The sequence below is a fragment of the Globicephala melas genome, chromosome 8 (assembly GCF_963455315.2).
Source record: "Globicephala melas chromosome 8, mGloMel1.2, whole genome shotgun sequence".
NCBI classification, from domain to species: domain Eukaryota; kingdom Metazoa; phylum Chordata; class Mammalia; order Artiodactyla; family Delphinidae; genus Globicephala; species Globicephala melas.
Window position 1 is genome coordinate 24437800 of NC_083321.1, and position 22110 is coordinate 24459909.

The window sequence follows — 22110 nt, forward strand, 5'->3', positions numbered from 1 at the left end:
CAATTCACGTGTGTTCATTTATTGAGTACCTACTGTATGCCCAGCGCTGTGCTCGTTGCTGCAGATCCAAAGAGGATGAGGCACCTGCTTACAGAACCAGGAAGCTGGACTAGATTCAGATTCACCTAGATTCCAACTCCTGTGCTCAACATCACCTGCACCACTAAAATAATTTTGCTTCCCTCTCCCAGAGCAGCCTCGGCAGGCACCTGTGTTGTCAGCTGCTGCAGCAAGAATGATGGCCGGGGTGTTGACAAGCTCCCAATTGTAAGGTAGGAGGTACCGTGAGAGATCAGCTAGGAAAGATATCTTTGGACCAGGGTGGGCTGCTAATGCTTGGAAAAGACTTGGGGGTGAGGCCTAGTGAGCTGTCACCCTGGGGTAGGGCCTGGCCCAGCAGATAGACAACGCAGGCGGGGGAAGCAGGTGACAGACAAGGCCCTTGTGGGGAAGCAGCCATTTCAGGGGACAGCAACAATAGCACGGAAGCCAGGACCTCAGGAGCTGGTGAGCTCACTAGGGGTTGGGGCACAAAGAAGGGAGAGCCTAGTGTGACCCCAAAGCCCAGGATCAAAGAGGCCGGGCCAGGAGAGCTGCTGATAGCAGCCTTGTGGTGAAGATAAAGGACGGAGAGACAGGAGTCAGGAGTCTCTTTTATTCAGCCAATACAGAAACAACTACTTATGAGTGACTTCTGTATGCCTATAGCTGTTCCAGGCCCTGAGGGGTTCAAAGCAAGAACCGAGTTAGAATTACACATCCAATTAAGAGATGATCAAATCCATACCCTGAAATTACTGCTAGGTAAGACAATACTGCAATGGGTCATGCAATATTGGCACTCGCTTCAATTGACACAAGCGGTTTCCTTGCCTTATCTCATTGAAGCCACCCAACAACCCTGCAAGGTGGGTACTCTTGTCCCGGTTTTAGAAATGAGGGTGCTGAGGTTCTGAGCCAGCTAGTAAGTGGCTGAGCCAGGATTCAGATCCAAGTCTGTGTGAGCCTCTGAACTTTCTAGTATAGCCTGCAGCATCCCTGTACTGGAATAATATGGTGCCGCATTGAGCAAGAGGGAAAAGTAGAAACTTACGGGCCGAAAGTGCAGGGAGAAGTTCAAAGGGAGGAGCCCTAGTAGAGGAGAGGGTGCTATGCGTGCACAGGGTCAAGGATGGCTTCTTGGAATCGGAGGGTCTGTTGGAGCTGGGTCAGAGCTGTAGATCATAAGTCTTCTCCACTTTCTGAGCCAGAGAAGGAGGGTCTGAGTTAGGACTTGGGCCATCCAGCAGTTGCTGTCTGCGCAGCAGAGTGGCCCTGCCCTGAAGATGCAGGGGAGATGCACATAGAGCACATGTGGTGTGAGAGCTCACTGCAGGAACCATGCTCCACCCTGTCAGACAGACACCCAGGCGGCTCACAGGCCCAGCCTCCAAGCCATGGGCTTGCAACACCCCCAAAGAACAGCAACTGGCCTCAAGCAGAAGGGCAAAGGAAACCCCCCCTCAGCCCCAGGCCGTGGAGGGGGGCCTGGCTGTCCACAGGGCCTGCCGGTGTCCTGGCAGAGAGAGGAGGTGGCACAGGCACCAGGCCCTAGGTTGCCAGGGCCTCCCAAGAAGGAACAGGTGCGAAGCAGGACAATTGGCTGAGAAGGCGTCTGGGGGGCAGGCGGCCTAGACCTGACTGGGGGAGCCACCAGGGTTACATCCTCTGCGGGTGAGTAGGCCTGATTAACTCTCCGATGAATGGAGTGTTGCAAGGGAACTTTTCTCTTCTTCGAGGAGCCAGATGAAGTGATCATTAGATTTGGCTTTTAAAATAAAACTATTCTGAAGGGAGCACGAGCCCTCAAGCTTCCCTGGGTGTACTTGGCACTCTGGCTTCTCTCCGCGAGGAAGGAAGAGCGTCTGCTCATGGGCTGTGACTTGGAAGGGTCCCACGGTGAGTCAGGCACTCTGTGTGTGTGCCCCGTGATTACAATGTCGTGAGGAACTGCTAATTCACTCATGTAATGTGTTCCTCTACACCAGCCACAAAGAAGACTGCTCAGTTATTTTGATCCCAAAGAGAGGCTGGTGTTTACCATGAACTCCCCAGCAACCCCGTGTGTGTGTGTGTGTGTGTGTGTGTGTGCGCGCGCGCGCACACACACATACATATACGTATTTGCATAACGACCTTACACAATGAAGAGGTGGGGCCACTGCCCTGTCCAGCATTTACAAACACATTTCAACTCTGAATTGAGAGCAGGGATCGGAACGGGATCTCCGCGGGGATGATGACCTGTATTCTTCTAAAAACCCAGGTGCATGGAGAAAGTTGTCACGTGTTCCTACCACCACAGGGGATGGGGAAAGGGGCAAACGTTTGAGAGTATGTACTTCTTGCCAGGGTTTTATGTATCTTGTTGGCTTCTTCCAACTACCCTTTGAAGCAGGTATTATGCTTTCATTGTTCCGGATTCTTGCCCCACTGTTTTTGCTTAGGGGAAATCCGTACTTCCTTAGGTGCCCTCTGAAAAATTCTGTAAAGCCTTTTCTGACTTTATCAGTAAAATTAGTCATACTCTCCTTCGTGCTCCCAGAAAATCATAGACTTTAGGGAGATGGCAGCCTCAGTTTCCTCATCTGTCATATTGGGGTGACCATAGGGTCATTGTGAGGAAGAAATGAAATAAATCATGCAAGTGCTTCGACAGTGGCTGGCACTTAGCCCTTGTCAGCCATCGTTGTTGTTATTAATAACAGTAACAATAATACCCCATATAATTACTTACCACTTGATGTAAGTTCCTTGAACATAGGGATGATGCTTACTCGGGTCATTGTTTTATACCCAGAGTCTAGGAGTATTTGGCACATGGGAAGCGCTCCTTTTCTAGCTGGTGAATGAATGAATAACAGTGAAGGATTTGTGCGCTCTCACTTCTGTGTGCCCCTGAGGATGGGCCCTTGTCTGACCCGCTTCTGTATTTCTAACGTCACCACTTCATCTCGCACAACCCACATGTTCGGTGACTCTGTTGAACAGATGAACAGGACCATGAGCTGCTGCTCAGCCAGTGCCCGGCCGAGGGAGTGCAGCTGCACGCCTGTCTCATGCTCCGGGGGGCGGGGGCCCCTCCTCCTCCCTGAATTCAGTAAGGCCCTTGACACACCACCGCTACAGGGTGAGCTCCTCGAGGTGGAGACCATGCCTTGTTTACCTTTAAATCCTTGGTGTCCAGCACTGCACCTGGCACACAGGACTTGCTCAGATGGCTATACGGGGACTCTCATGTCCTCTTGGACTCCAAGGAGCACAGAGTCCAAAATGGATTTGTCATCTCTCTTCCATCACCACCTAACCCTCTTCTTCCAGAGAGGTTCCCATTTCTGTTTATTAAAGACCCTTCTTCTCAGTTACAAAGGTCTAAGTCTCCTCGGGAGTATTGTACCCTAATGGAAAGAGCAGTCATTGTAGTCAGGCTTTTCTGGGCTCGAATCCTGGCTTTGGCAACCACTGGCTGCCCTGTCTGGATGAGTTGCTTACCCCTCTTGAGCGTTAGTTTCCCCTTTCATCGAAGGAGGATGACAATACACTCTATTCATCCTTTCAGTAAGTGTTTATTGGGCCCCTAAGACATGGTGGGAACTGTTCTAGGCCCTAGAGATACGTAGATGTGAACAAAACAGACATTGCTCTTGTCTGAATGGCACCTGCAAACTAGAGAGGGAGAGATAGACACTAAACAAATAAGCCAGTAAACAGGGTGTTGGATGGTGTATGAGCTGTGTGGAAGGAAGTGGGCAGTCAGGGTGTCAGTGTCTTATTCAGGGGATGAAGGAAGGCCTTTCTAATAAGGAGAACCTGCATCTGGAGAATAAGATTCCAGGGAGAGGGAAAGAGCAAAGGCACCTCCTGCCTCTCCCACCCCAATCCAGCCCCAGTACAATCCAGTCACACCCCTTCCCTGCTCAAAAGTCTGCAAAGGACTAATGGCTCATTAAGTTCACATTCTTAGACGCTGATATTCAAGACCATCTCCAGCATGATGCCACATTTACCTTTCCCACCCATATTCTACTGCTCTCCCAGAAATATTAAATACTAAGGGAGAGAGTCAGGTGCACTCTGTCACTCCCAGCAGAATGACTGAGAAGCCTAACCACACTCCCAAAGACAAACTGACTGCAGAGGAACCTTACCCCAGATTCCCTGAGCCATTGTATGCTCCAGCCACGGCGGACATGACACCTGTCTATTACTGGCTCACCCTTCCCACCATGCTACAATATCATGAACTCCGTGATAATGGGTCTTCTCTTAAAGCTACAAAATGGCATATGGTTTCCCAAATCACTTTTCTTTCACTGCTCTTATCTCCCCTGATACCTGCCCCTATAGACCCCTCACCCATAACAAAATGTCCTTATTTTGACTTTGCTTGTTCTAAGGGGAGATCCAGGCTCAAGTCATGAATTCCTACATCCAACTCTCTGTCCCAAGATCTCTCCATCCCCCATTCTATCCCCTTTCAATCTGCGCTCAGTCCACAAAGGACTGGTGCCTGGTCTGAGGGCAGATCATAAACTGGGACCCGCTGGCACTACAGGGAACAGCAAAATCCCTGATACTGTGCTTCTTCCAGCCTGGCGAACAGGCACCACCATCCCCTAAAACATCCCCCATGGTGGAATTTATGATGAATTTATAGGCTGGCTAATTTCAGGTCCTTCTCCGAGGGAAGGCCCTTGGACTGACACCTACCACCATGTGGATCTTGGAGAAAAGCAAAAGAGATCCTGGGCCCCAACACCGATATTGTCAAGTAGTATTCCTGAGGCTTTCCGTTCCCCACCACCTGATGCTGAAGCAAGGACAGGCACTCGTAGCTGTGGGATACGGATGCCCCCTAGCCTTATAAATGGGCAATCTTAGATACCACTGTAGCGCCTACAAACCTGAAAATGTTATTGTTGGGCTTCCCTGGTGGCGCAGTGGTTGAGGGTCCGCCTGCCGATGCGGGGGACACGGGTTCGTGCCCCGGTCCGGGAAGATCCCACATGCCGCGGAGCGGCTGGGCCTGTGAGCCATGGCCGCTGAGCCTGCGCGTCCGGAGCTTGTGCTCCGCGGCGGGAGAGGCCACAGCGGTGACGGGCCCGCGTACCGCAAAAAAAAAAAAAAAAAAAAGTTATTGTTGAACCTTTAGGTTATCATTAGCTGGCTATGCTTGTTATGGTTGATATAGCCGTGGTCTGGGACACAGTTTTCCTACTCAATGCCAGGACGCCTGGGCAATATTGCACCCACACTGTCATCCCTATGTTTGGAGTGTACCACTCTTCTTCCACAATACCATAGGCCAAACATATTACATCATCCTGAGCAGCCATCAGGAAAAACAAACAGGAATGTGGTCTTGCATTCTAGTGCCCCCCAAAGGCTACCTCCACCATAGTTATGATGCCCAACTGGCTGCCCAGCACATAGCTACATATGACTTCGACCACTCCTTCCACCTTGTACGTCTTTGTGACAGCCTTGCCAATGTCAATCTATGCCTCTGAGGCCTGGCTCAGGGAGCCTACCACCTCATTACAGGTGATGACCGCGGCCCAGACAACCACTCCATCTCAGAAGATGACTACCCAGCTACCCACATCATCTACCAAGGTGCCCCCTGCCAGAACACAGGCATCTTCCCCTCAGGGGATTCCCCCACTCAGCATGTACCACATACCCAAAAGAGTGACCACCACAGACCTCCAGACTCATACCTCTCTCCTCCCCACCTTCCCCGCCGCGCACAATAAAGCCCATTACCGCTGTGGCTAAAACTTCCCCTCCTGGATTCCTAAAGCAAACCTCCTGCTTAAGGCCATCCCCAGGCTAGTCTGTATGTACGTACGGTCAAGACTGCATCCCAGAGGCCCAGCCACTGGGTGCACTCAGCCCCCATGAGCAAGCCACGTCCTTATTCACACCGTGCCAGACGACCCAAGGCTCATGAAAAAGGCCCACAAAACCACCAACACTAATGCTACTGGTCTAGGCTCCTGGGTCTTGCCCTGTCTTATCCAGGACCTGATGGACAGGACATTGACTGAGGTTGTCGAGTCTGGTCCCTGGCCCATGAGTCCAGATCATGCATCTATCCAAATCCACAGGCCTACGTTGATACCTTCCTAGGCCCTCACAGCATGACGGGAGGCATAACCCTCCGCTGGCCCAGAGAGTAAAGGAACATGAGTGATCAGAAGACCCAGAAGGAACCTGGTTCACCGGTGCCCTACCCTAGACGACGCCCTCCAGATGTCCCAACTCCTTAAACTCACACGCACACTCTGCTAACTCCACTGACCTTAACATTTTCCAGCCACCCCATGATGGGGTCCTGCTGTTCACAGTCCCCAGGCAAAGGTGATAAGCATTTCCCTACCCATTGCCCTAGGCATAAGAGTGACATTTGGGCTGGAGGAGTGGGACTAAAGGCTCGGTTACACAAGGAAAATAGCAGATGCAGCAGAGGAAATGTCCAAGATTCTATCAGAACCTTGTGACATTCACAGTGTAATGTAAACAGTGGCAGCACTTGAGGCTTTCACTGAAGGGCAAAAGCCTAACTGCCAGGGGCCAGGGTGGCAGATAACAGACTAGCTCCAAATGCTGTCCTGACTGCCCAAGAGGAGTATGTGCCCTCCAGGGAATTTCACATTTTGTGTGGATAAACAATGCAGGAAAAGTCGTCTAAATAGCCCAACAGATGCACCACCAAACGAAAACCAAATTTTATACAAAGCACCCTGAAGTCCCTAGTTCCTGGATATCCCCTGCATCCTGGGGTGACCTTGTTACAGGGACCCTTCTGCCAGAAAGTGGACTTTACGTGCTGAAGTGGCCACGAAAAGCCAGTACAGCCCACAGCCAAGTATGTTAATAAGTGATAATTAATCTCTCCCCTCTACCACCTCCCGGCATTCTGCAACAGGTGGGTTCCTGTCCTGTATCTGTGTCCCCAGGACCATGCGTTCTCCCTCTGAAGATGATGGGGAGCCCTCTTTTCAGTGGGCCCCTCGCCTGGGATTTCCCTCACTTTGCCAATGTCTGAGTCGGTAATGAACCTGAGTCACTTGTGATCATGGCAGGGGTGGTGTGTTTGGACATGCATTGCCTTTAAACAGGAGGGAATGGCAGACTGGTCGTTGAGTTGCATTATAACAATATTCCAGGAAAAGGCAACTTGAACATGTCTTTATTCCATCACTGCCCCAGAACAGCACCTCAGACTCCTGATCCCACACCCAGACCCTTGCTCAGGCTTTTTCCTGCCAGCCACACCTGCTTCACTCACCAGGTGTTTAGGAGAAGTGGCTTTGAAACCATTGGCTGTTAATCCCTACTCACTTCTAAGCTCTGTGACCTGGAACAAGTTCCTTAGCCTTTCTGTGACTCACTTTCTCCATCCATAAAGTTATGAACACAGTACTTACTCCATTAGGGTGTTGTAAGGGGTGTGAGAAACCCCACTCTAGGTAAAGCTCACAGTACAAGTCTGACACAAAGGAAATACCCAGGTATTTACTCATTTAGAGGCAACTCAATTTCTACTTCCTCCAGAAAAACTTCCATACCTATTCCCACTTCAGCTTATCCTTAATCCGACCAGTCTGATTGCATTTCTGTTCAGCACCTTGCTGTTGACCGTGTATCTGTTCTCCATTACTTATGCGTTCACTTTGACCTTCCCAAGTAAGAGATAAAGGTCCATGAAGGAAGGGACAACATTATACCTGGCTCTCCTACTAACTTGCTGTGTCATCTTGCACATAATTTGCTTAGGATTGAGTTTCTTTCCCTGGAATGGCAGTTACATGGCATGTGTGCCAACACCTCCCTACCCCATGGCCTTGGGAGACACTAGTACCCAATAATAATTCTCTTCCCCCGAACCTTGGTCCAGACTCAGAATCCTTCTTAACACAGTGCTTTGGACGATGTCTGGTAATGTATTCAATAAATATGTATTGAGTACTTACTAGGTACTACTTCCCATTTAGTATTCTGGAGATAAAACTTTGGGCGTCCTGCCGCTGCACTTATGGAACTTGTCACTTAGTGAGGAACAAAAACAATATGTAAATTCATAAATGAGAAAATATCAGATAGTGATCAGTACAGTGATGAAAATAAAATAGTGCTGTGTTAGTGCCTGGGGAGAAGGCTACTTTAGATTGGGTGTCCAGGGACTTTCTGAAGCCCCTGGAGATTTTGATCTGGTAGATTTTGTGTGGGCTCCAGAATATGTGTTGTTAACAAGCAAATGCAGGAAATTTGGGAAAGGCTGACACGGTGAGTAAGAGTGAGGGCACAGGGTCAGAAGACCTAGGTTCACATCCCGTTTCCTACACTTATGTAGTTGTGTGACCCGAGCAAGTTATTGAACTTCTGTGACCCTCAGTTGCCTTATCTGTAAAATTGGAATAATACTACTACTCATATCAGGAGGTTATATTAGGATTAAAATAAGACAGAAAACAAGATTTAAGATTCCTGGCACATAGTACGTGCTCAATAAAAGGCAGCAATTACTTACAACAATAGGCCCATCTACTCCTAACTATAATCTTCTGTTTGAATTACTCGAAAGACAGACCCAACAAGTACCACTTAGTAGGCAGTTAATATAGCCTCTAAGTTGATTTTTGCCCAATAAAACTCTTCCTCTTGAAAAATAAATTCTCAAAAGACCTTCTTGTGAGCAGGAATGCCAGAGTCCAATGAATGTATGTCCTACGGCACTCTAGTTTAGGCAGGTTTCAGGTTTGGAAGGGCTTTGGCTTAATTTCCTTCCTATCAAAAGGGAGCCTGGCTACTTGCCCTTTCTAATTCAGTGGGCAGTGGGGGGGACATATTTCTGAGACCTAAAGGGATGTGAGATTTGCAAAGTGTAAGGCACAAACAGGACACTCGCCTTCTCAGAGCAGCCGGCCCATCCAACTGAAGGGCCCAACAGCAGCTATAAGCACGCTCCTGCTCTACTGGCCTCCACTCATTTGGAGAAGGGGGCTGCTCCCTCACGTTATAAGCTGAGCTGGTACATAAGGAAGAAAAAAAAAGTTGGGCAGGAAGCAGCCTTTTCAACCAGTGAAGAAACCGTTAGAATCCATCCCTTTGCCCTGATGCCAAAGCTCGGCCTGCACCACCCAGCTACACTATCGAGGACACTCAGGCTATCGCAGAGCCCTGGAGGTATTTGTCCCTAGTTTATCAGGGACCTGTGGAAACATTTCTCTAACTGAAGATAAAGGACTCTTCCTCCCCACCCCCGTTCTACTTCTAGCTACCTACCAGAGAGTTTCTCTTTTTCTTTCAGTAACACCAGTTCTGAAAAGAAGATATTTTTCAACCTGGACTTGAAGTAACTGGTGGAGAGGCAGGTAAGATGAGTTTTATTCATTCATTCCTTCAATAAATAATTATTGGGTACTTACTATGTGCTAGGCTAGGCTCTTGGATTCAATTCCAAGCAGAAGGAGCTTGCAGTCTTTGGGGGAGCTCAACAGAACTTCACAACCACAAAACATAGAATTACCAATTGTGATCCAAACTGGGAGTGAGTAGATAAACAGCAAGGTCCTACTGTATAGCACAGGGAACTGTATTCAATATCTTGTAATAACCCATAATGGAAAAGAATCTGGAAAAAAATAACTGAATCACTTTGCTATATACCAGAAACTAACACGGCATTGTAAATCAACTATACTTAAATAAATAAGTAAAAAGAAAAAAAAGGGAAAAAAACAATTTAAAAAAACCTGGGAGTGAGATCATATAATGATGGGTCCTAATCTAGTCATGAGAGGCTGGAGGCTTCCCTGCAGAAGTAACATTTGAGCTGAGAGAGAGTGCGTATAGTAATCTTCTAGATTTCGCTCTTGCCCTCCAAGTGGGTGTTTTCAGGGTTAAAAAGATGCCTCAGGGCCAGAAAGAATCGCTGCCATGCCATGCCAGTCCTGTTTTGAAGACCAAGTCATGATTCCTTGACCCTGGTGAAGGTTAGGATGGAAATATCTTATTGGAGTGATAGAGAGGCCAGCATAAACCTGCCAGGACCCCCTTCAAGATTCAGCTTTGTAAAAGTTGCCAGATAAAAGATATTTCCAGATGGAGGGCCACGCAGGAAATACAAATGGAAAAGGTTTTAACAGCTCTTCCTCTGCAAGCTACGACCCAAGGCAGCTTTTTGCAATGCGATGGGAGGCACTGTAGCCTGATACCATAGGAGGAGCTGATCTGGCCCACGAGCATCCTGGGGGCCTTTGGAGAGGGACTGTGGCCTGAAGGGAGCATTAAAGATGCTCTACTTACATGAGACCCCCTACTCCAGCCATCCCCACCCCAAATGGAAACTGTGCCTGCTATACTCTAACCCTCGGCTTCTCAGAGGAGAGGGCAGATAGGAATCTACAAGAGCATGAGTCCCTTTAAGGATGTGGCTGTACTTATTAATAACAAGCTGCCCCCTTTTCCCCTGTCCTTGGGGCCTAGTGGGCTCCTGCAAAGAAGGTCATCTAGAAGTCAGGGACCAGTGCTGCTGATGGGGGCATAAGTGAGCAGGAATTGCCATTGGGGACCTGAAGAATGTCTCAGAGCTCACGGGACTGGCTTCACCATACATCGGGGTTGTTAAATTGGTCCATGGATGAACCTGAGAATGTTGTGAGCTCCCTGAAATGAAAGGTAAAATTCTGCACCTTGGACAGCTCTGCACCTAGGGAAACGTCTTTAAATTTTATCTAAAAACTTTTATATTTTGTGTGTGCGTGTGTGTGTGTGTGTGTGTGTGTGTGTGTGTGTGTGGTAAAAATATACATGGGCATAACACTGACCATTTTAACCACTCCTCCATATATAGTTGAGTGGCATTAAGCATATTTATATTGTTGTGCAACTATCACCCACCATCCATCTCCAGGACTTTTTTTTTTTTTTTTTTTTTTTGTGGTACGTGGGCCTCTCACTGTTGTGGCCTCTCCCGTTGCGGAGCACAGGCTCCGGACGCTCAGGCCCAGCGGCCACAGCCCACGGGCCCAGCCGCTCCGTGGCACGCGGGACCCTCCCGGACCGGGGCACAAACCCACATCCCCCGCATCGGCAGGTGGACTCCCAACCACTGCGCCACCAGGGAAGCCCAGGACTTTTTTTATTCTTCCCAAACTGAAACACTATATCCATTAAAAAATAACTCTCCCCTCCCCCCAGCCCCTGGCAACCCCCATTCTACTCTCTGTCTCTGTGAATTTGACTACTCTAGGTACTTTCTATGAGTGGAATCATACAGTCTTTGTCCTTTTGTGACTGGCTTGTTTCGCTTAGCATAATGTCCTCAAGTCTCATCCATATTGTAGCACGTGACAGGACTTCTTTTTTAAGGCAGAATAATATTCCATCGTATGCATATTTATTTATTGGGTATATACCCAGAAGTAGAACTGATGACTCATATAGTAATTCTATTTTTAATTTTTTGTGGAACCTGCATGCACCATTTTATATTCCCACCAGCAGAGCACAGAATTTCCAATTTGCCCACATCTTCGCCAACACTTGTTATTTTCTGTTTAGGGGATAATAGCCGTCCTAATGGGTGTGAAGTGGTGCTTTATTGTGGTTTTGTTTTGCATTTCTCTAGTGATTAGTGATGTTGAACATCTTTCTATATGCTTACTGGCCATCTGTATATCTTCTTTTTTTAAATTTAATTAAATTTAATTTATTTTTCGCTGCATTGGGTCTTCGTTGCTGTGTGCGGGTTTTCTCTAGTTGTGGCGAGCGGGGGCTACTCTTTGTTGTGGTGCACGGGCCTCTCATTGCGGTGGCTTCTCTTGTTGTGGAGCACAGGCTCTAGGCATGCGGGCTTCAGTAGTTGTGGCTCATGAGCTCTAGAGTGCAGTCTTAGTAGTTGTGGCACACGGGCTTAGCTGCTCTGCGGCATGTAGGAACTTCCACGACCAGGGCTCAAACCCGTGTACCCTGCATTGGCAGGTGGATTCTTAACCACTGTGCCACCAGGGAAGCCCCTGTATATCTTCTTTAGAGAAATATCATTCCAAGTCTTTTGCCTACTTTTTTTTAAAAAAAACAATTTTTTAGTTCTCTTCCTTGTATTTTTTTAAAATTTATTTAATTTTGGCTGCGTTGGGTCTTTGTTGCTGCACGCGGGCTTTCTCTAGTTGTGGTGAGTGGGAGCTACTCTTCGTTGTGGTGCGCAGGCTTCTCATTGAAGTGGCTTCTCTTGTTGCAGAGCATGGGCTGTAGGCGTGCGGGCTTCAGTAGTTGTGGCACACGATCTCAGTAGTGGTGGCTCGCGGGCTCTAGAGAGCAGTCTCAGTAGTTGTGGCGTATGGGCTTAGTTGCTCTGCAGCATGTGGGAACTTCCAGGACCAGGGCTCGAACCCATGTCCTCTGCATTGGCAGGCGGATTCTTAACCACTGCGCCACCAGGGAAGTCCTTGTCTACTTTTTAGTTGGGTTTTGGGGGGGTTTTGCTGTTGAATTGCAGGAGTTCTTTAAATATTCTGGATATTAACCTTTTATCAGATATATAATTTGCAAATATTTTCTCCCATTCCATAGGTTGCCTTTTTAGGTTCTTGATACTGTCCTTTGATGCACACAAGTTTTTAACTTTGATTGCAGTCCAATTTATCTGTTTTTAATTTTGTAGCCTGTGCTTTTAGTGTCATAGTCAAGAAATCATTGCCAAATCCAATGTCATGTAGTTTTTACCCTACGTTTTCTTCTAAGAGTTTTATAGTTTCGAGTTGCCAGGTTTTTAAGAAGTCTATGACTGACAATGCATGGGGCCATCCTCAATACCGATTCTGGGGAGACCCTCAGGTCTTGACGAATGTGAAGCTAGGAACTGGGAAATTGAGAACATGGATGTGATATCTGAAGCCTTTAATTCAAAAGGAATTATTGAGGATCTCCAAATTTATATCAATACCCTGGGAGCTAGTAAAAATGAAAATCATGGCCTCTCTTCTCTAAGAACGTAAGTCACTTACAAGGTGGCAAGATGGTATGCACACATAACATTATGGCACTGCAAGGCAGTCTAATGAGCACCTAACCAGGCCCTAGAGCCAAGAGCTGGAAGGAGTTGAGGTCAGGGGACAGAAAAACCTTCAGTGCAAAGATGTGGCTTGAGTGGGGTCCAGGCTGATGGACACGATTTGGAGAGGCAGAGAGGAGTCGGAGGCTTTTGGACTAACTGCAGTAACGACTGCCATTTACCGAGCGCTCGCCCTGTGCCAGGCTCTGTGCTCTGCCTGCTGCACACATTATCTCAGCCATGCCTCCTCACCCTATGTTTATCATTGCCTCTAGTTTATCATTGCAAGCACTGAAGCACAGAGATTTGCCTAAGATTAATTATCCAGATAGTAAGTTGTAAAGTGGAGCCTAGAAACCAGGTTTATCTCTATTCTTAACCCCTCTGCTCTTCTAGCACCAAAGTTTTGAAGCACAGACAAAGCAGACATTCCAGATAGGAAGAACAGAATAAGGCAGTGCGCAGAAATGGTCATGAGCAGGATGTTTGAGGTCAAAGAGGAGCAGCCTGCCTGGTGGGAAGGTTCAGGCTCTAGGGCTTTGGGGTATGAAGTTCATTTGATGGCGTGGGCAGGATCACAGGCACCTTTAATGGAATCATGGGGAGTTTGGTCTTGATTTGCTAGAAGGACAGAATCACACATAGAGCTGCAGCTCTAACCTTCCAGTCAACCTCTTTCCTCTATAAAATGAGAACATCGAGGTCCCAAGAGGTTAAGCTACTCACCAATAATCAGAGGAAACAGGGAGCCATTGCAAATTCTTGAGCAGGGTGGTAACAGTGGAGAAAACAGTATTCCAGATGGGTTAGTCTGGCAGTCAGATATATGACGGGCAGCTGAAGGGAAGCAGAGAAAACTGGCAGGAAGAAGCAAACAGCTCTTTCCCTCGTTTTGGCTGAAAGCTACCTCCCTCAGCAATTGGTATTTCTAGGAGCGTCACACACAAGACTCCTTTCCGCTGAGGTTTAAGCTTAGGAAGTCAAGTGTCATCAGGAAGGCCAGAATCTTCTTCCCCTGCCAGGCTCAGTGCCCTCAGCTAGACACGAGTGCCAGAAAACACCACTTCCCCGGAAGCAGCCTGGCCTCTCCTCCAATGGAAGGTGTGTTTGGAGTGCAGTGTCTCAGACCAGAGACCCCCAACCCTGAAGAGCCAGTGACCAGGACAGGCTCCTGACACCATCTCTTTATGTCGCCTTCCTGACCATGAAGCTAGACCAGGTGTCTGCAAGCCTAACCCATCTGCCCCGTGGGGGTTGGGGGTTGCCAGAGAAGGTAAGATTAGGCAAGAGTCCCCCAGGCAAGGAGGCTGACCCCACCTGCTTGGGCTGAGCCCTCATTGTGGCAGAACTCCAGTTATCCACCTCTGTGTCAAGAAAGGCCCGCCCTGGTTGACTATCCTCCTCTGAGGTTCTCTTTGCTTAATTAATTCTAATAATAGCTGCCGTCCATTGAGCACTGTACTAAGCATTTGACATGCATGGTCTCATTTTATTCCTCCAGCCCTGTGATGAAGATATAATTATCCCTATTCTACACGTGACGGAACTGAGGCTCAGACTGTCAAATAATTTGCCTAAAATCACGTAGCTGAAAGAGCCAGGACTCAAACATAAGCCTGTCTATCTCCAAAGCCTGTGCCTTTACCCATGTAATTGACTGCATCCTACACATTGGTCCACTGTAGCCACACCTCCTTGTGGGTATGGGGGCCTTGCAGTGGAGAATCAAGCTTCAAAGTGGGGCCTTGTGGCTTCCTGAAAACACCTGTATCTGCGTGTTCCTAGCAGCCAAGAGCTTGATCTCGTTCCCAAACCAAACTCTTGGGTCTGCATCTGAATGGTATCTGGGCCCTTATCATCTCCCAAAAGCGATGCTCAAGGAAGACAAGGGATCTTCAAGTTCCTTCTTAACTTTTACCCAGAAAGCATAATGCAGGCATGCTTTGGCCAAAGGGGAAGGCTACCATTTGTACATTCATTCACTGAATAGTTATTGAGGGCCTACTGTGTGCTAGGCACATTCTAGGTCCTGAGGACACAACTGGAAACAAATCATAAAGAATTTCTATTCTCATGGAGTTTACATTCTAGCTGGGAAGAAAAGCCAAAACCAAACCCATAAAAAACTACAAATACATATGTAAAGTATAAGTAATGATGACACTAGGAAGAAAAATAAAGCAGGATGAGGAGATGGAGAATGATGAGAAATGGGGTTTTAAAAGGCTCTTATGAGGGTAAACATTTGAACCTGAGTGAAGTACATGGGAGCCATGGGATGATCTAGAGGAAGAGCATCTCAGACAGAGGGAGGAGCAGGTGCAAAAGCCCTCCAATAGGAGTTGGCTTCGTTTGTTTTAAGGAATAGAGAAAAGGTCAGTGTGGTTCAAGCAGAGAGAGTGAGGGGGTTGTGATGGAAAAGAGTAGTAGGGGCCAGATAGTATAAAGCTTTCTAAGCCACATAAAGGAGCTTGGATCTCAAATGCGCTGTTGCAGGGTCCCAGGCACTGTGGTGTGTCAGCCGGGTGGGGCTGCCTCTGAGCAGCTAAAGAGAGGAAATGGAGCATGTGAGCAAAGGGCCCTGGGACAGCTCCGTGAGTCAGCTAGCTCACCCAGCTCTGACTCCCCCTTGAACACAGAGCAGCAGATAAGTTCAGGTCTGGTACCCAAAGAGAGAACGTGGGGGAGGATTTGATGGGGGCAGAGGTGGAAGAAGGAGCTGTTGACTCCATGTCTCATTTGCCTTGTCCATCAAAGGGGCTCTGAATCACCAATGGTTGTTCAAATATTTTAAAGTTGGAATCTCTCTGTATAAGCAAAATCTTCCACAGAAGCTTACTATGTGCCACTCTCCTTTCCAAGCACCTTATATGTTTCATTTCACAGAATTGTTATAGCAGCTCCATGAGATAGGTACTCTGAATATGCCCACTTTACAGATGCAGAAGCTAAAGTCCAGAGAGGCTGAGCAACATGTCAATAAGTGCAGAGCTGCTACAGTTGGAGCAGGCGCGGTGGAGCCCACTAGGGAAGCACTTCAGAACCCCTACTGCTCCAAGGAGCAAGCTGGGAAATCACATTCCAGAGGCTCCTTCTACTAGGACATGCTGTGAGGTTAACTCTGCTAAGACCTAGCTGTGGAGCTGTGACATTTGGGGGCAGTTACTTTAGCACTTGATTTTGCCTCTTGTCTTAGTTGTAAAAGGTGATTTAGAAGTTGTTGGCAAGGGGAAAAGCAGATGAATAAAATCAGGGATGTGGCTGAAACAGGCAATGTTGTAGGGAAGCAGTGAAGCTGTCAGCAGCCTACCCAGGACCTAAATGGGCACAATCCTGCATTTCGGTTAAAATATGGGGGCTCCCCAAGCCTGAAGCCTGCTGATGTCTTAGGCACACTTCAGCTCTTTCTACAGCACCCCAGTCGCAGCATTCTTTGCCAGATGTCCTGACTAGCTGGGAGATTGTTGCTACCTAATACGGTGGTGATGACTTCTGAAAGATAGGGTAAGAACAGCAGGTATCATTTCTGAGCATATATTATGCACCATCACTGTACAAAGTATTTTTACACACTTTATCCTATTAAATCCTCTTAAAATTCCTGTGAAGTAAGCAGGCATCCCTATGGCCTCACCCTAGTCCCAGCCCTGCTGAGTGTTACTATTGCCTCCATTTTACAAATATAGAAACTGAGGTTCAGAGAGGTAAAGTAACTTCCCCCAAGTCACACAGCTTGTAAACAGCTGAGCTATGCCTTCTGACACCTATGCTCATCTCCTAAGCTCAGTTGATAAAGATTTTTTTTTTAGATTTTTGGAGCTCTTTTCTACTATATAGGAAATCTGGTTTATTTATCACTAAGGTCACTAATAGGTCTAACGTTCTGAAAACATACCCATCAACATGCCCTGAAATATTCTGAAATGTGTTTGGGAGCCAGATACTTGTGACAATTGAGTAGTTTAAAGAAGTTTGCATGGGAGCTGAAGCCATAATAAAATAAACCTTTATTTTTGTTCCTGTATGTGAATGTCACAACTAACAGGTATATGACGCAAGTTGGCTTCTAATGGTTGGAAAAAAATAAAAGAGGTAAATTGTCATTCTTGACATTTTCCCAATGACATTTGCATTTTCCTTTCTATTGGAAGTCCATTTTAACAAAGAAATGTAGCCTTAGTCACTTAAACTGCTCTTCCGGAGAAAACAATTGTAGATGTAATAAGCAAAAAAAGAATAGAAAATGCCAACAGGAAGAAAGTAATCCACCTAGGGTCAGATTCATCATGCCAACTCATTCAGTCTTCCTCTGACATTCACATTCAGGACGGAAAACTTGGAAATTTTCTAAATTTTAGGGTATTTAAGATCTGCAAGGAGTTGGGGGAGGGCAAAAGGAATTAAATGACAATCCCACTGGATAGGGATCAAGTATAGATTTCCCCAACTCTCAAGAACCATTTTACATGTTCAAATTGCCTCATAGGTACTGAGTCCCTCTTCTGCATAAGGCATAAGGTTGCTATGGAAGGATACAATAAGGTCATGATTGCTTTAAAATTAGTCATAATGAAAACACATTTTGAGACTCGATTCTAAATGTTAAACTTAAATTTGAGCAATTTAATTGCCTGTTGAATAGAAATGAAATCCTACCGGTAGGCAGTTATTTCTTACAACTACTGTGTGTGAAATTGAAATCTTAAGATACCATTTCAAATATTCACTTTCTCTAAGGAAGTTCTCCCCAAAGAGTGGTGAGAGATAAGAAACTGACCCAAAGTCATCGGCAGTAATCGCTCTTTCTTTACACATTCGGGTCAAAACAGAAGCATATTATTAAAAGGAAACTTCATGCCCCAAAGTTGGCCGTTTAGAGGTTACCTCCGGAACCCAAGGATATATTTAATATAACAACTAACTTAAGCCCCATGCAAAACTATATAGCAAGGTAGGAAGCAACTTATCAGATTTAATAAAAGCAAGCAGATGCAAACATATCATGTAATCACCAAGGCAGTGAACATTAAAGTGGAAAATCCATATATGTTTTCTATACGAGCACAAGGAGGTGAAGTGAAGTGACCCTCCTCTGTTTGTTTTTAAAAAATGGGACAGTTTTTTTAATTTGGGCAGGAAATTCTTATTTTTAACCCCCAGCTCACCTTTAAATTTAATTTCAAACTCTTTTTAAATTCTCCCAACGATAGTCTGCTGTAACACAGAAGCTACAATTTATGAGAGCTTAACACACACCAAATGCTATCCATGTATGTAATCTCATGTCTGTATCTCCCCCAGCTCATTACACGTCTAAGGGCCACACTGCATGCAATCACTCATCCTCACAACAACTGATCAATAGATTCTGGCACCCCCATTGACAGATGAGGATCTTGGGCATTTAAATTCCTGCTGTTCGCCCAGGTTCACAGGTGGGAAATGGTGGGTTGCGGTGCAGGCTGTCTGACTCCAGAGCCACTACCAATACTGCCTCCTGAGGTTAAGTAACTTTCCTAGATAGGCCCCGCTAGCTTATAACTAAGAGCTTAAATCAAACCCAGGCAGTCGGATGCCCAAGTCCTAGCATTTAATCACCATGTTGACTGGTTGTAAATAGGTGAACTGCTCCTCACAGCCTATATATATGTTTATTTTCATTTCCAATTGCAGAGTAGTAGGTTACATGGTTATCACATAATTTAGGCTGACCTAAAAATTCTAGGCATTTTCCCTTTTTAAATTAAAAACAAGGAGCAGAGAAGGCCTTTTTAGAGACTCAAGAAGGCCTTGAGTTGGACTCAAAGCTGCTCTTAAGGCTTCCTTTCTCACACACACACACACACACACACACACACACACACATCGGAGGGGTGGAGATTGGGAGAGATTTTAATTATACCCATAGGGACCCAAGCTTTGGACATGGAGGTAAGGAAAGGACAAGAGCATGCAAGCAATAGTAAATTCTGGTTTTACGTGTGAGAAGTTAGTGAGGATAAGCTCTGAACAGGGAAAACGATGCCTACAGGGATGCACTTCTGATTTCAGCCACCACCCTTGAGGGTGAACTCATCCAGGTCCTTCAGTGCCATCTTTAAAATGAGAATACAATACCCATGACCATGATCCAGACTGCTCATATAAAACTATGGATCCTGAAAGTACTTGGTAGTTTCTTCTCTACAAGACTTGTGACTGGTGTCATGCACAAGTAGGCCTTTAGTAATCATTTCTGAATGCAGTTATTTTCAAGGAATTCTGATGAGGCCCAAGGGACCTAAAGTTTTGCTCTACACAAGGGCAGATTATTAGCCTCCTCCTCTCCCCTTCTGCATTCCTCCCTCTTCCTAGAATTTGCCCTTGAGGTTGGAGGGGAAACCTGAACTCGAAAATCAAGTCTGGCTTCTCTCGCTTTCCCTGACCCAGGGCAAAATAGTCTCTCCCTCATTGGAGAGGCACTCTTCTCTGTGCAGAGTACTATTGGCACTTTACAGGGGCCAGTTTAACCGCAGGAGTCCGATTTTTGAAAGATGCTGAGGGAGGGAATTCTGCCACCAGCAGATGGAGAGGAGACTGAGATCAGCTTGGTCCCTCCCAACCACGCTCCCTCTGGGATTAGCAGCCCCTGGCACTGCTCAGGCGTACCCAGCCCGTGCGGCCTCTGCTCGCACAGTTCCCGTCGCCTGTCTGGAGCGCGGACGCAGTCACAAGTCCGCAGCCAGCAGAGCCGCGCTGTCTGGGGCATCTCCGCGCTCCGTGTCCGCGGACCTGGAACCTCGAACGGGCGCGAACGCCACTCGGAACGCGTGCATCTCTGTATGTGCTTATTTCGCATTCTTGTCTTTTCTTTCTTCCTCGAGCGGCCCGCTGGTTACTTTCAATCTTAGTTTACCAAAAGGGCAACGCCGAAGAGGGGAATCCCTAAAGAATGATTTAGAGGCAACCCAGCCGCCTCTCCAAGGAGAGGTGTTCACTGAGAGACTCTCCCCGTCCCCGACGCTGGCCCCTTTAAGACGCCAACTCAGTCCTGCTGCGGAGGTTGCTGCGGCGGCGGCTGCTGCTGCGGCGGCTGCTGCTGCGGCGGCGGCTGCTGTTTGTATCGCTAATCCCCAGGAGCCCCGTTAAAAAAAAAAAAAAGAAGGGGGGGTGGGTACCGGGCAGCTGTCTCTTTAAATGTGATTTCCTTCTATTGTATTTGAATCGTGATCAGGAAAAAGGAAATGAAACCAGAGACAGAGGGAAGCTGAGCGAAAATAGACCTTCCCGAGAGAGGAGGGAGCCGGGGGAAAGAGGCGCAGTCCCCTCCCGGCCCCCAGGCCGCCGCCCCCTCCCTGCCCTCGGCGGCTAGCTGCGCGCCGCGACCCGGGCCGAAGGGGCGAGGGGCGAGGGGCGGCCGGACGGTCGCGCCCCATTCCCGCGGGCGGCGCGGAGCCGGCGACAGCGCGCGAGCCGAGCCGGACCGGGCGGCGGCGGCGGCGGCGGCGGCGGCGGGACCGGGATGGAAGGTTAAGTCCTGAGCAGCAGCGGCAGCTGCAGCCGCCCGGGGCAGGCTGCGCGCCCCTGTCCCCGCCTCAGGCGCGGCGCGCGGCAGCCCGGTGATTCGCTCTCTCTCTTTGGCGTTTGAAGGGAGCGCGGTGACTGTCCTTGAGCGCGGAGGGGCGAGCTCGCCGCCAGAGCGCCGGAGCAAGAGGAGGCGCAGGAGCGGAGGCGGCGGCGCCCGAGCATCCGAGGGGGTCCGAGCCCCGGCAGCCGGCCAGCCCCGCGCCACAAAGGGAGCGCCCCCGCCGCCTGGCACACCACCTCCCTCCCCAATGTCCTCGGCCATCGAGAGGAAGAGCCTGGACCCGTCTGAGTAAGTGCGGCGCCCCTGCCACCCACGATGTCCACGGCCTCGCGCCCCGGGGCGGCAGGGTGGCGCGGGCGGCCGGCGAGAAGGCTCCAGGTGCGCGCCCGCAGCGTGCCCTTGGTTCCCTCTGCCTTGCGCGGGGCTCCCGCATCCTATCGGGTGACTCCGGGGACACTGGGAGAGCGGCTGGGCGGCGGGCGGCAGGAAGAGGGGATCGACCCGGCGCCGCTGCGGGCCCCTCCCGGCTACCTGGGACTCTCCCCAAAGCCACTGCGGGCCAGAAAGTTTACACCGGAGCAGGCAGAGGGGGAGGTCGGAGGCGCGCAGGTGCAGTCCCGAGAGCCCTCAGGACTCGATTCTGCTCCTTTCTCCCCTCTCGTTCCTTCTCGGTCCCCTTTCTCTTTGTCCATTTGGTCCTGGAAAGGGGGACATTACAAGTGGAGGCCTCCCGAGTCCCCGACGGCCCCCTTCCCGGTCCGCAGGTGGAGCGGCTGCCCGCAGCGCCAGGGACCGGCGGGTGAGGAGGTGCGAGAATTCACCTCGGAGCTCACTCAGGCCTCCAGAGACTTTAGAGCAGCTAAACACGGAGTTAATCTGGATACACGTCCCCGCCTCTCCCCTCGGGGTCCACCGATGGGGACCTTTGAACCTTGAAAGTTAGTGCACCATTTTGCGTATAGGTGAATTTTTTCTGGGGAGCGGAGTCTCACGGTTTTTATCACAGTCTCAAAGGGTTTGGAGTCTGGGAACCGGAGCTCTAATGAACTGCATTTGTTTTCTGAGGCTCTGACTGGTTTGAAGTAACCCCTCTTCCCAATGTTTACCTCCAGCCCATTCCTTAGTGTTAAGACGCGGAGAAAGGGTTGTTTTAAGATATCATTTAGCCGTCAGCGCAAATGCCCTTTTAAGATTCATTAGCTGTCTGGTTTTGAGAACATTTATTCCTTTGAAGTCCCCATCTAATCCTTTGAAGGGATTTGTTACACAGACCAAAGGAGCTGGTTAATGACTTGTCCATTTGTGCTTTTAAGAGGCATTTGTTTTGTTTTGTTTTCTTTTCTTTTTCTGCTTTAAAAGAATTGTGCTTTCCTGATTGAAGTACCTCCTTCTCCCAATTTCAGTCTCCTATGGTGTTTATATACCTGGGTTTTACCCTCAG

At 48.4% G+C, this 22110-nt stretch overlaps 1 protein-coding gene across 3 annotated transcripts in view; it reads left to right on the top strand.

Annotated features, from left to right (window-relative positions):
* The first annotated feature begins 1649 nt into the window (after window positions 1-1649).
* The window catches only part of LMO2 (LIM domain only 2), a 29281-nt gene continuing 8820 nt past the window's right edge, over window positions 1650-22110 (top strand). Inside the window, exons 1-3 of one of the 3 annotated variants that reach the window (XM_060303365.2) lie at window positions 1650-1713; window positions 9356-9419; window positions 20732-20957. In XM_060303365.2, the coding sequence (XP_060159348.1) occupies window positions 20917-20957 (41 nt within the window). In that variant the 5' untranslated portion in view covers window positions 1650-1713; window positions 9356-9419; window positions 20732-20916. Of the gene's footprint in view, window positions 1714-9355; window positions 9420-19663; window positions 19922-20252; window positions 20611-20731; window positions 20958-22110 lie in introns of those variants that run through there. The other 2 variants (XM_030864758.3, XM_030864759.3) reach the window with 2 other exon arrangements.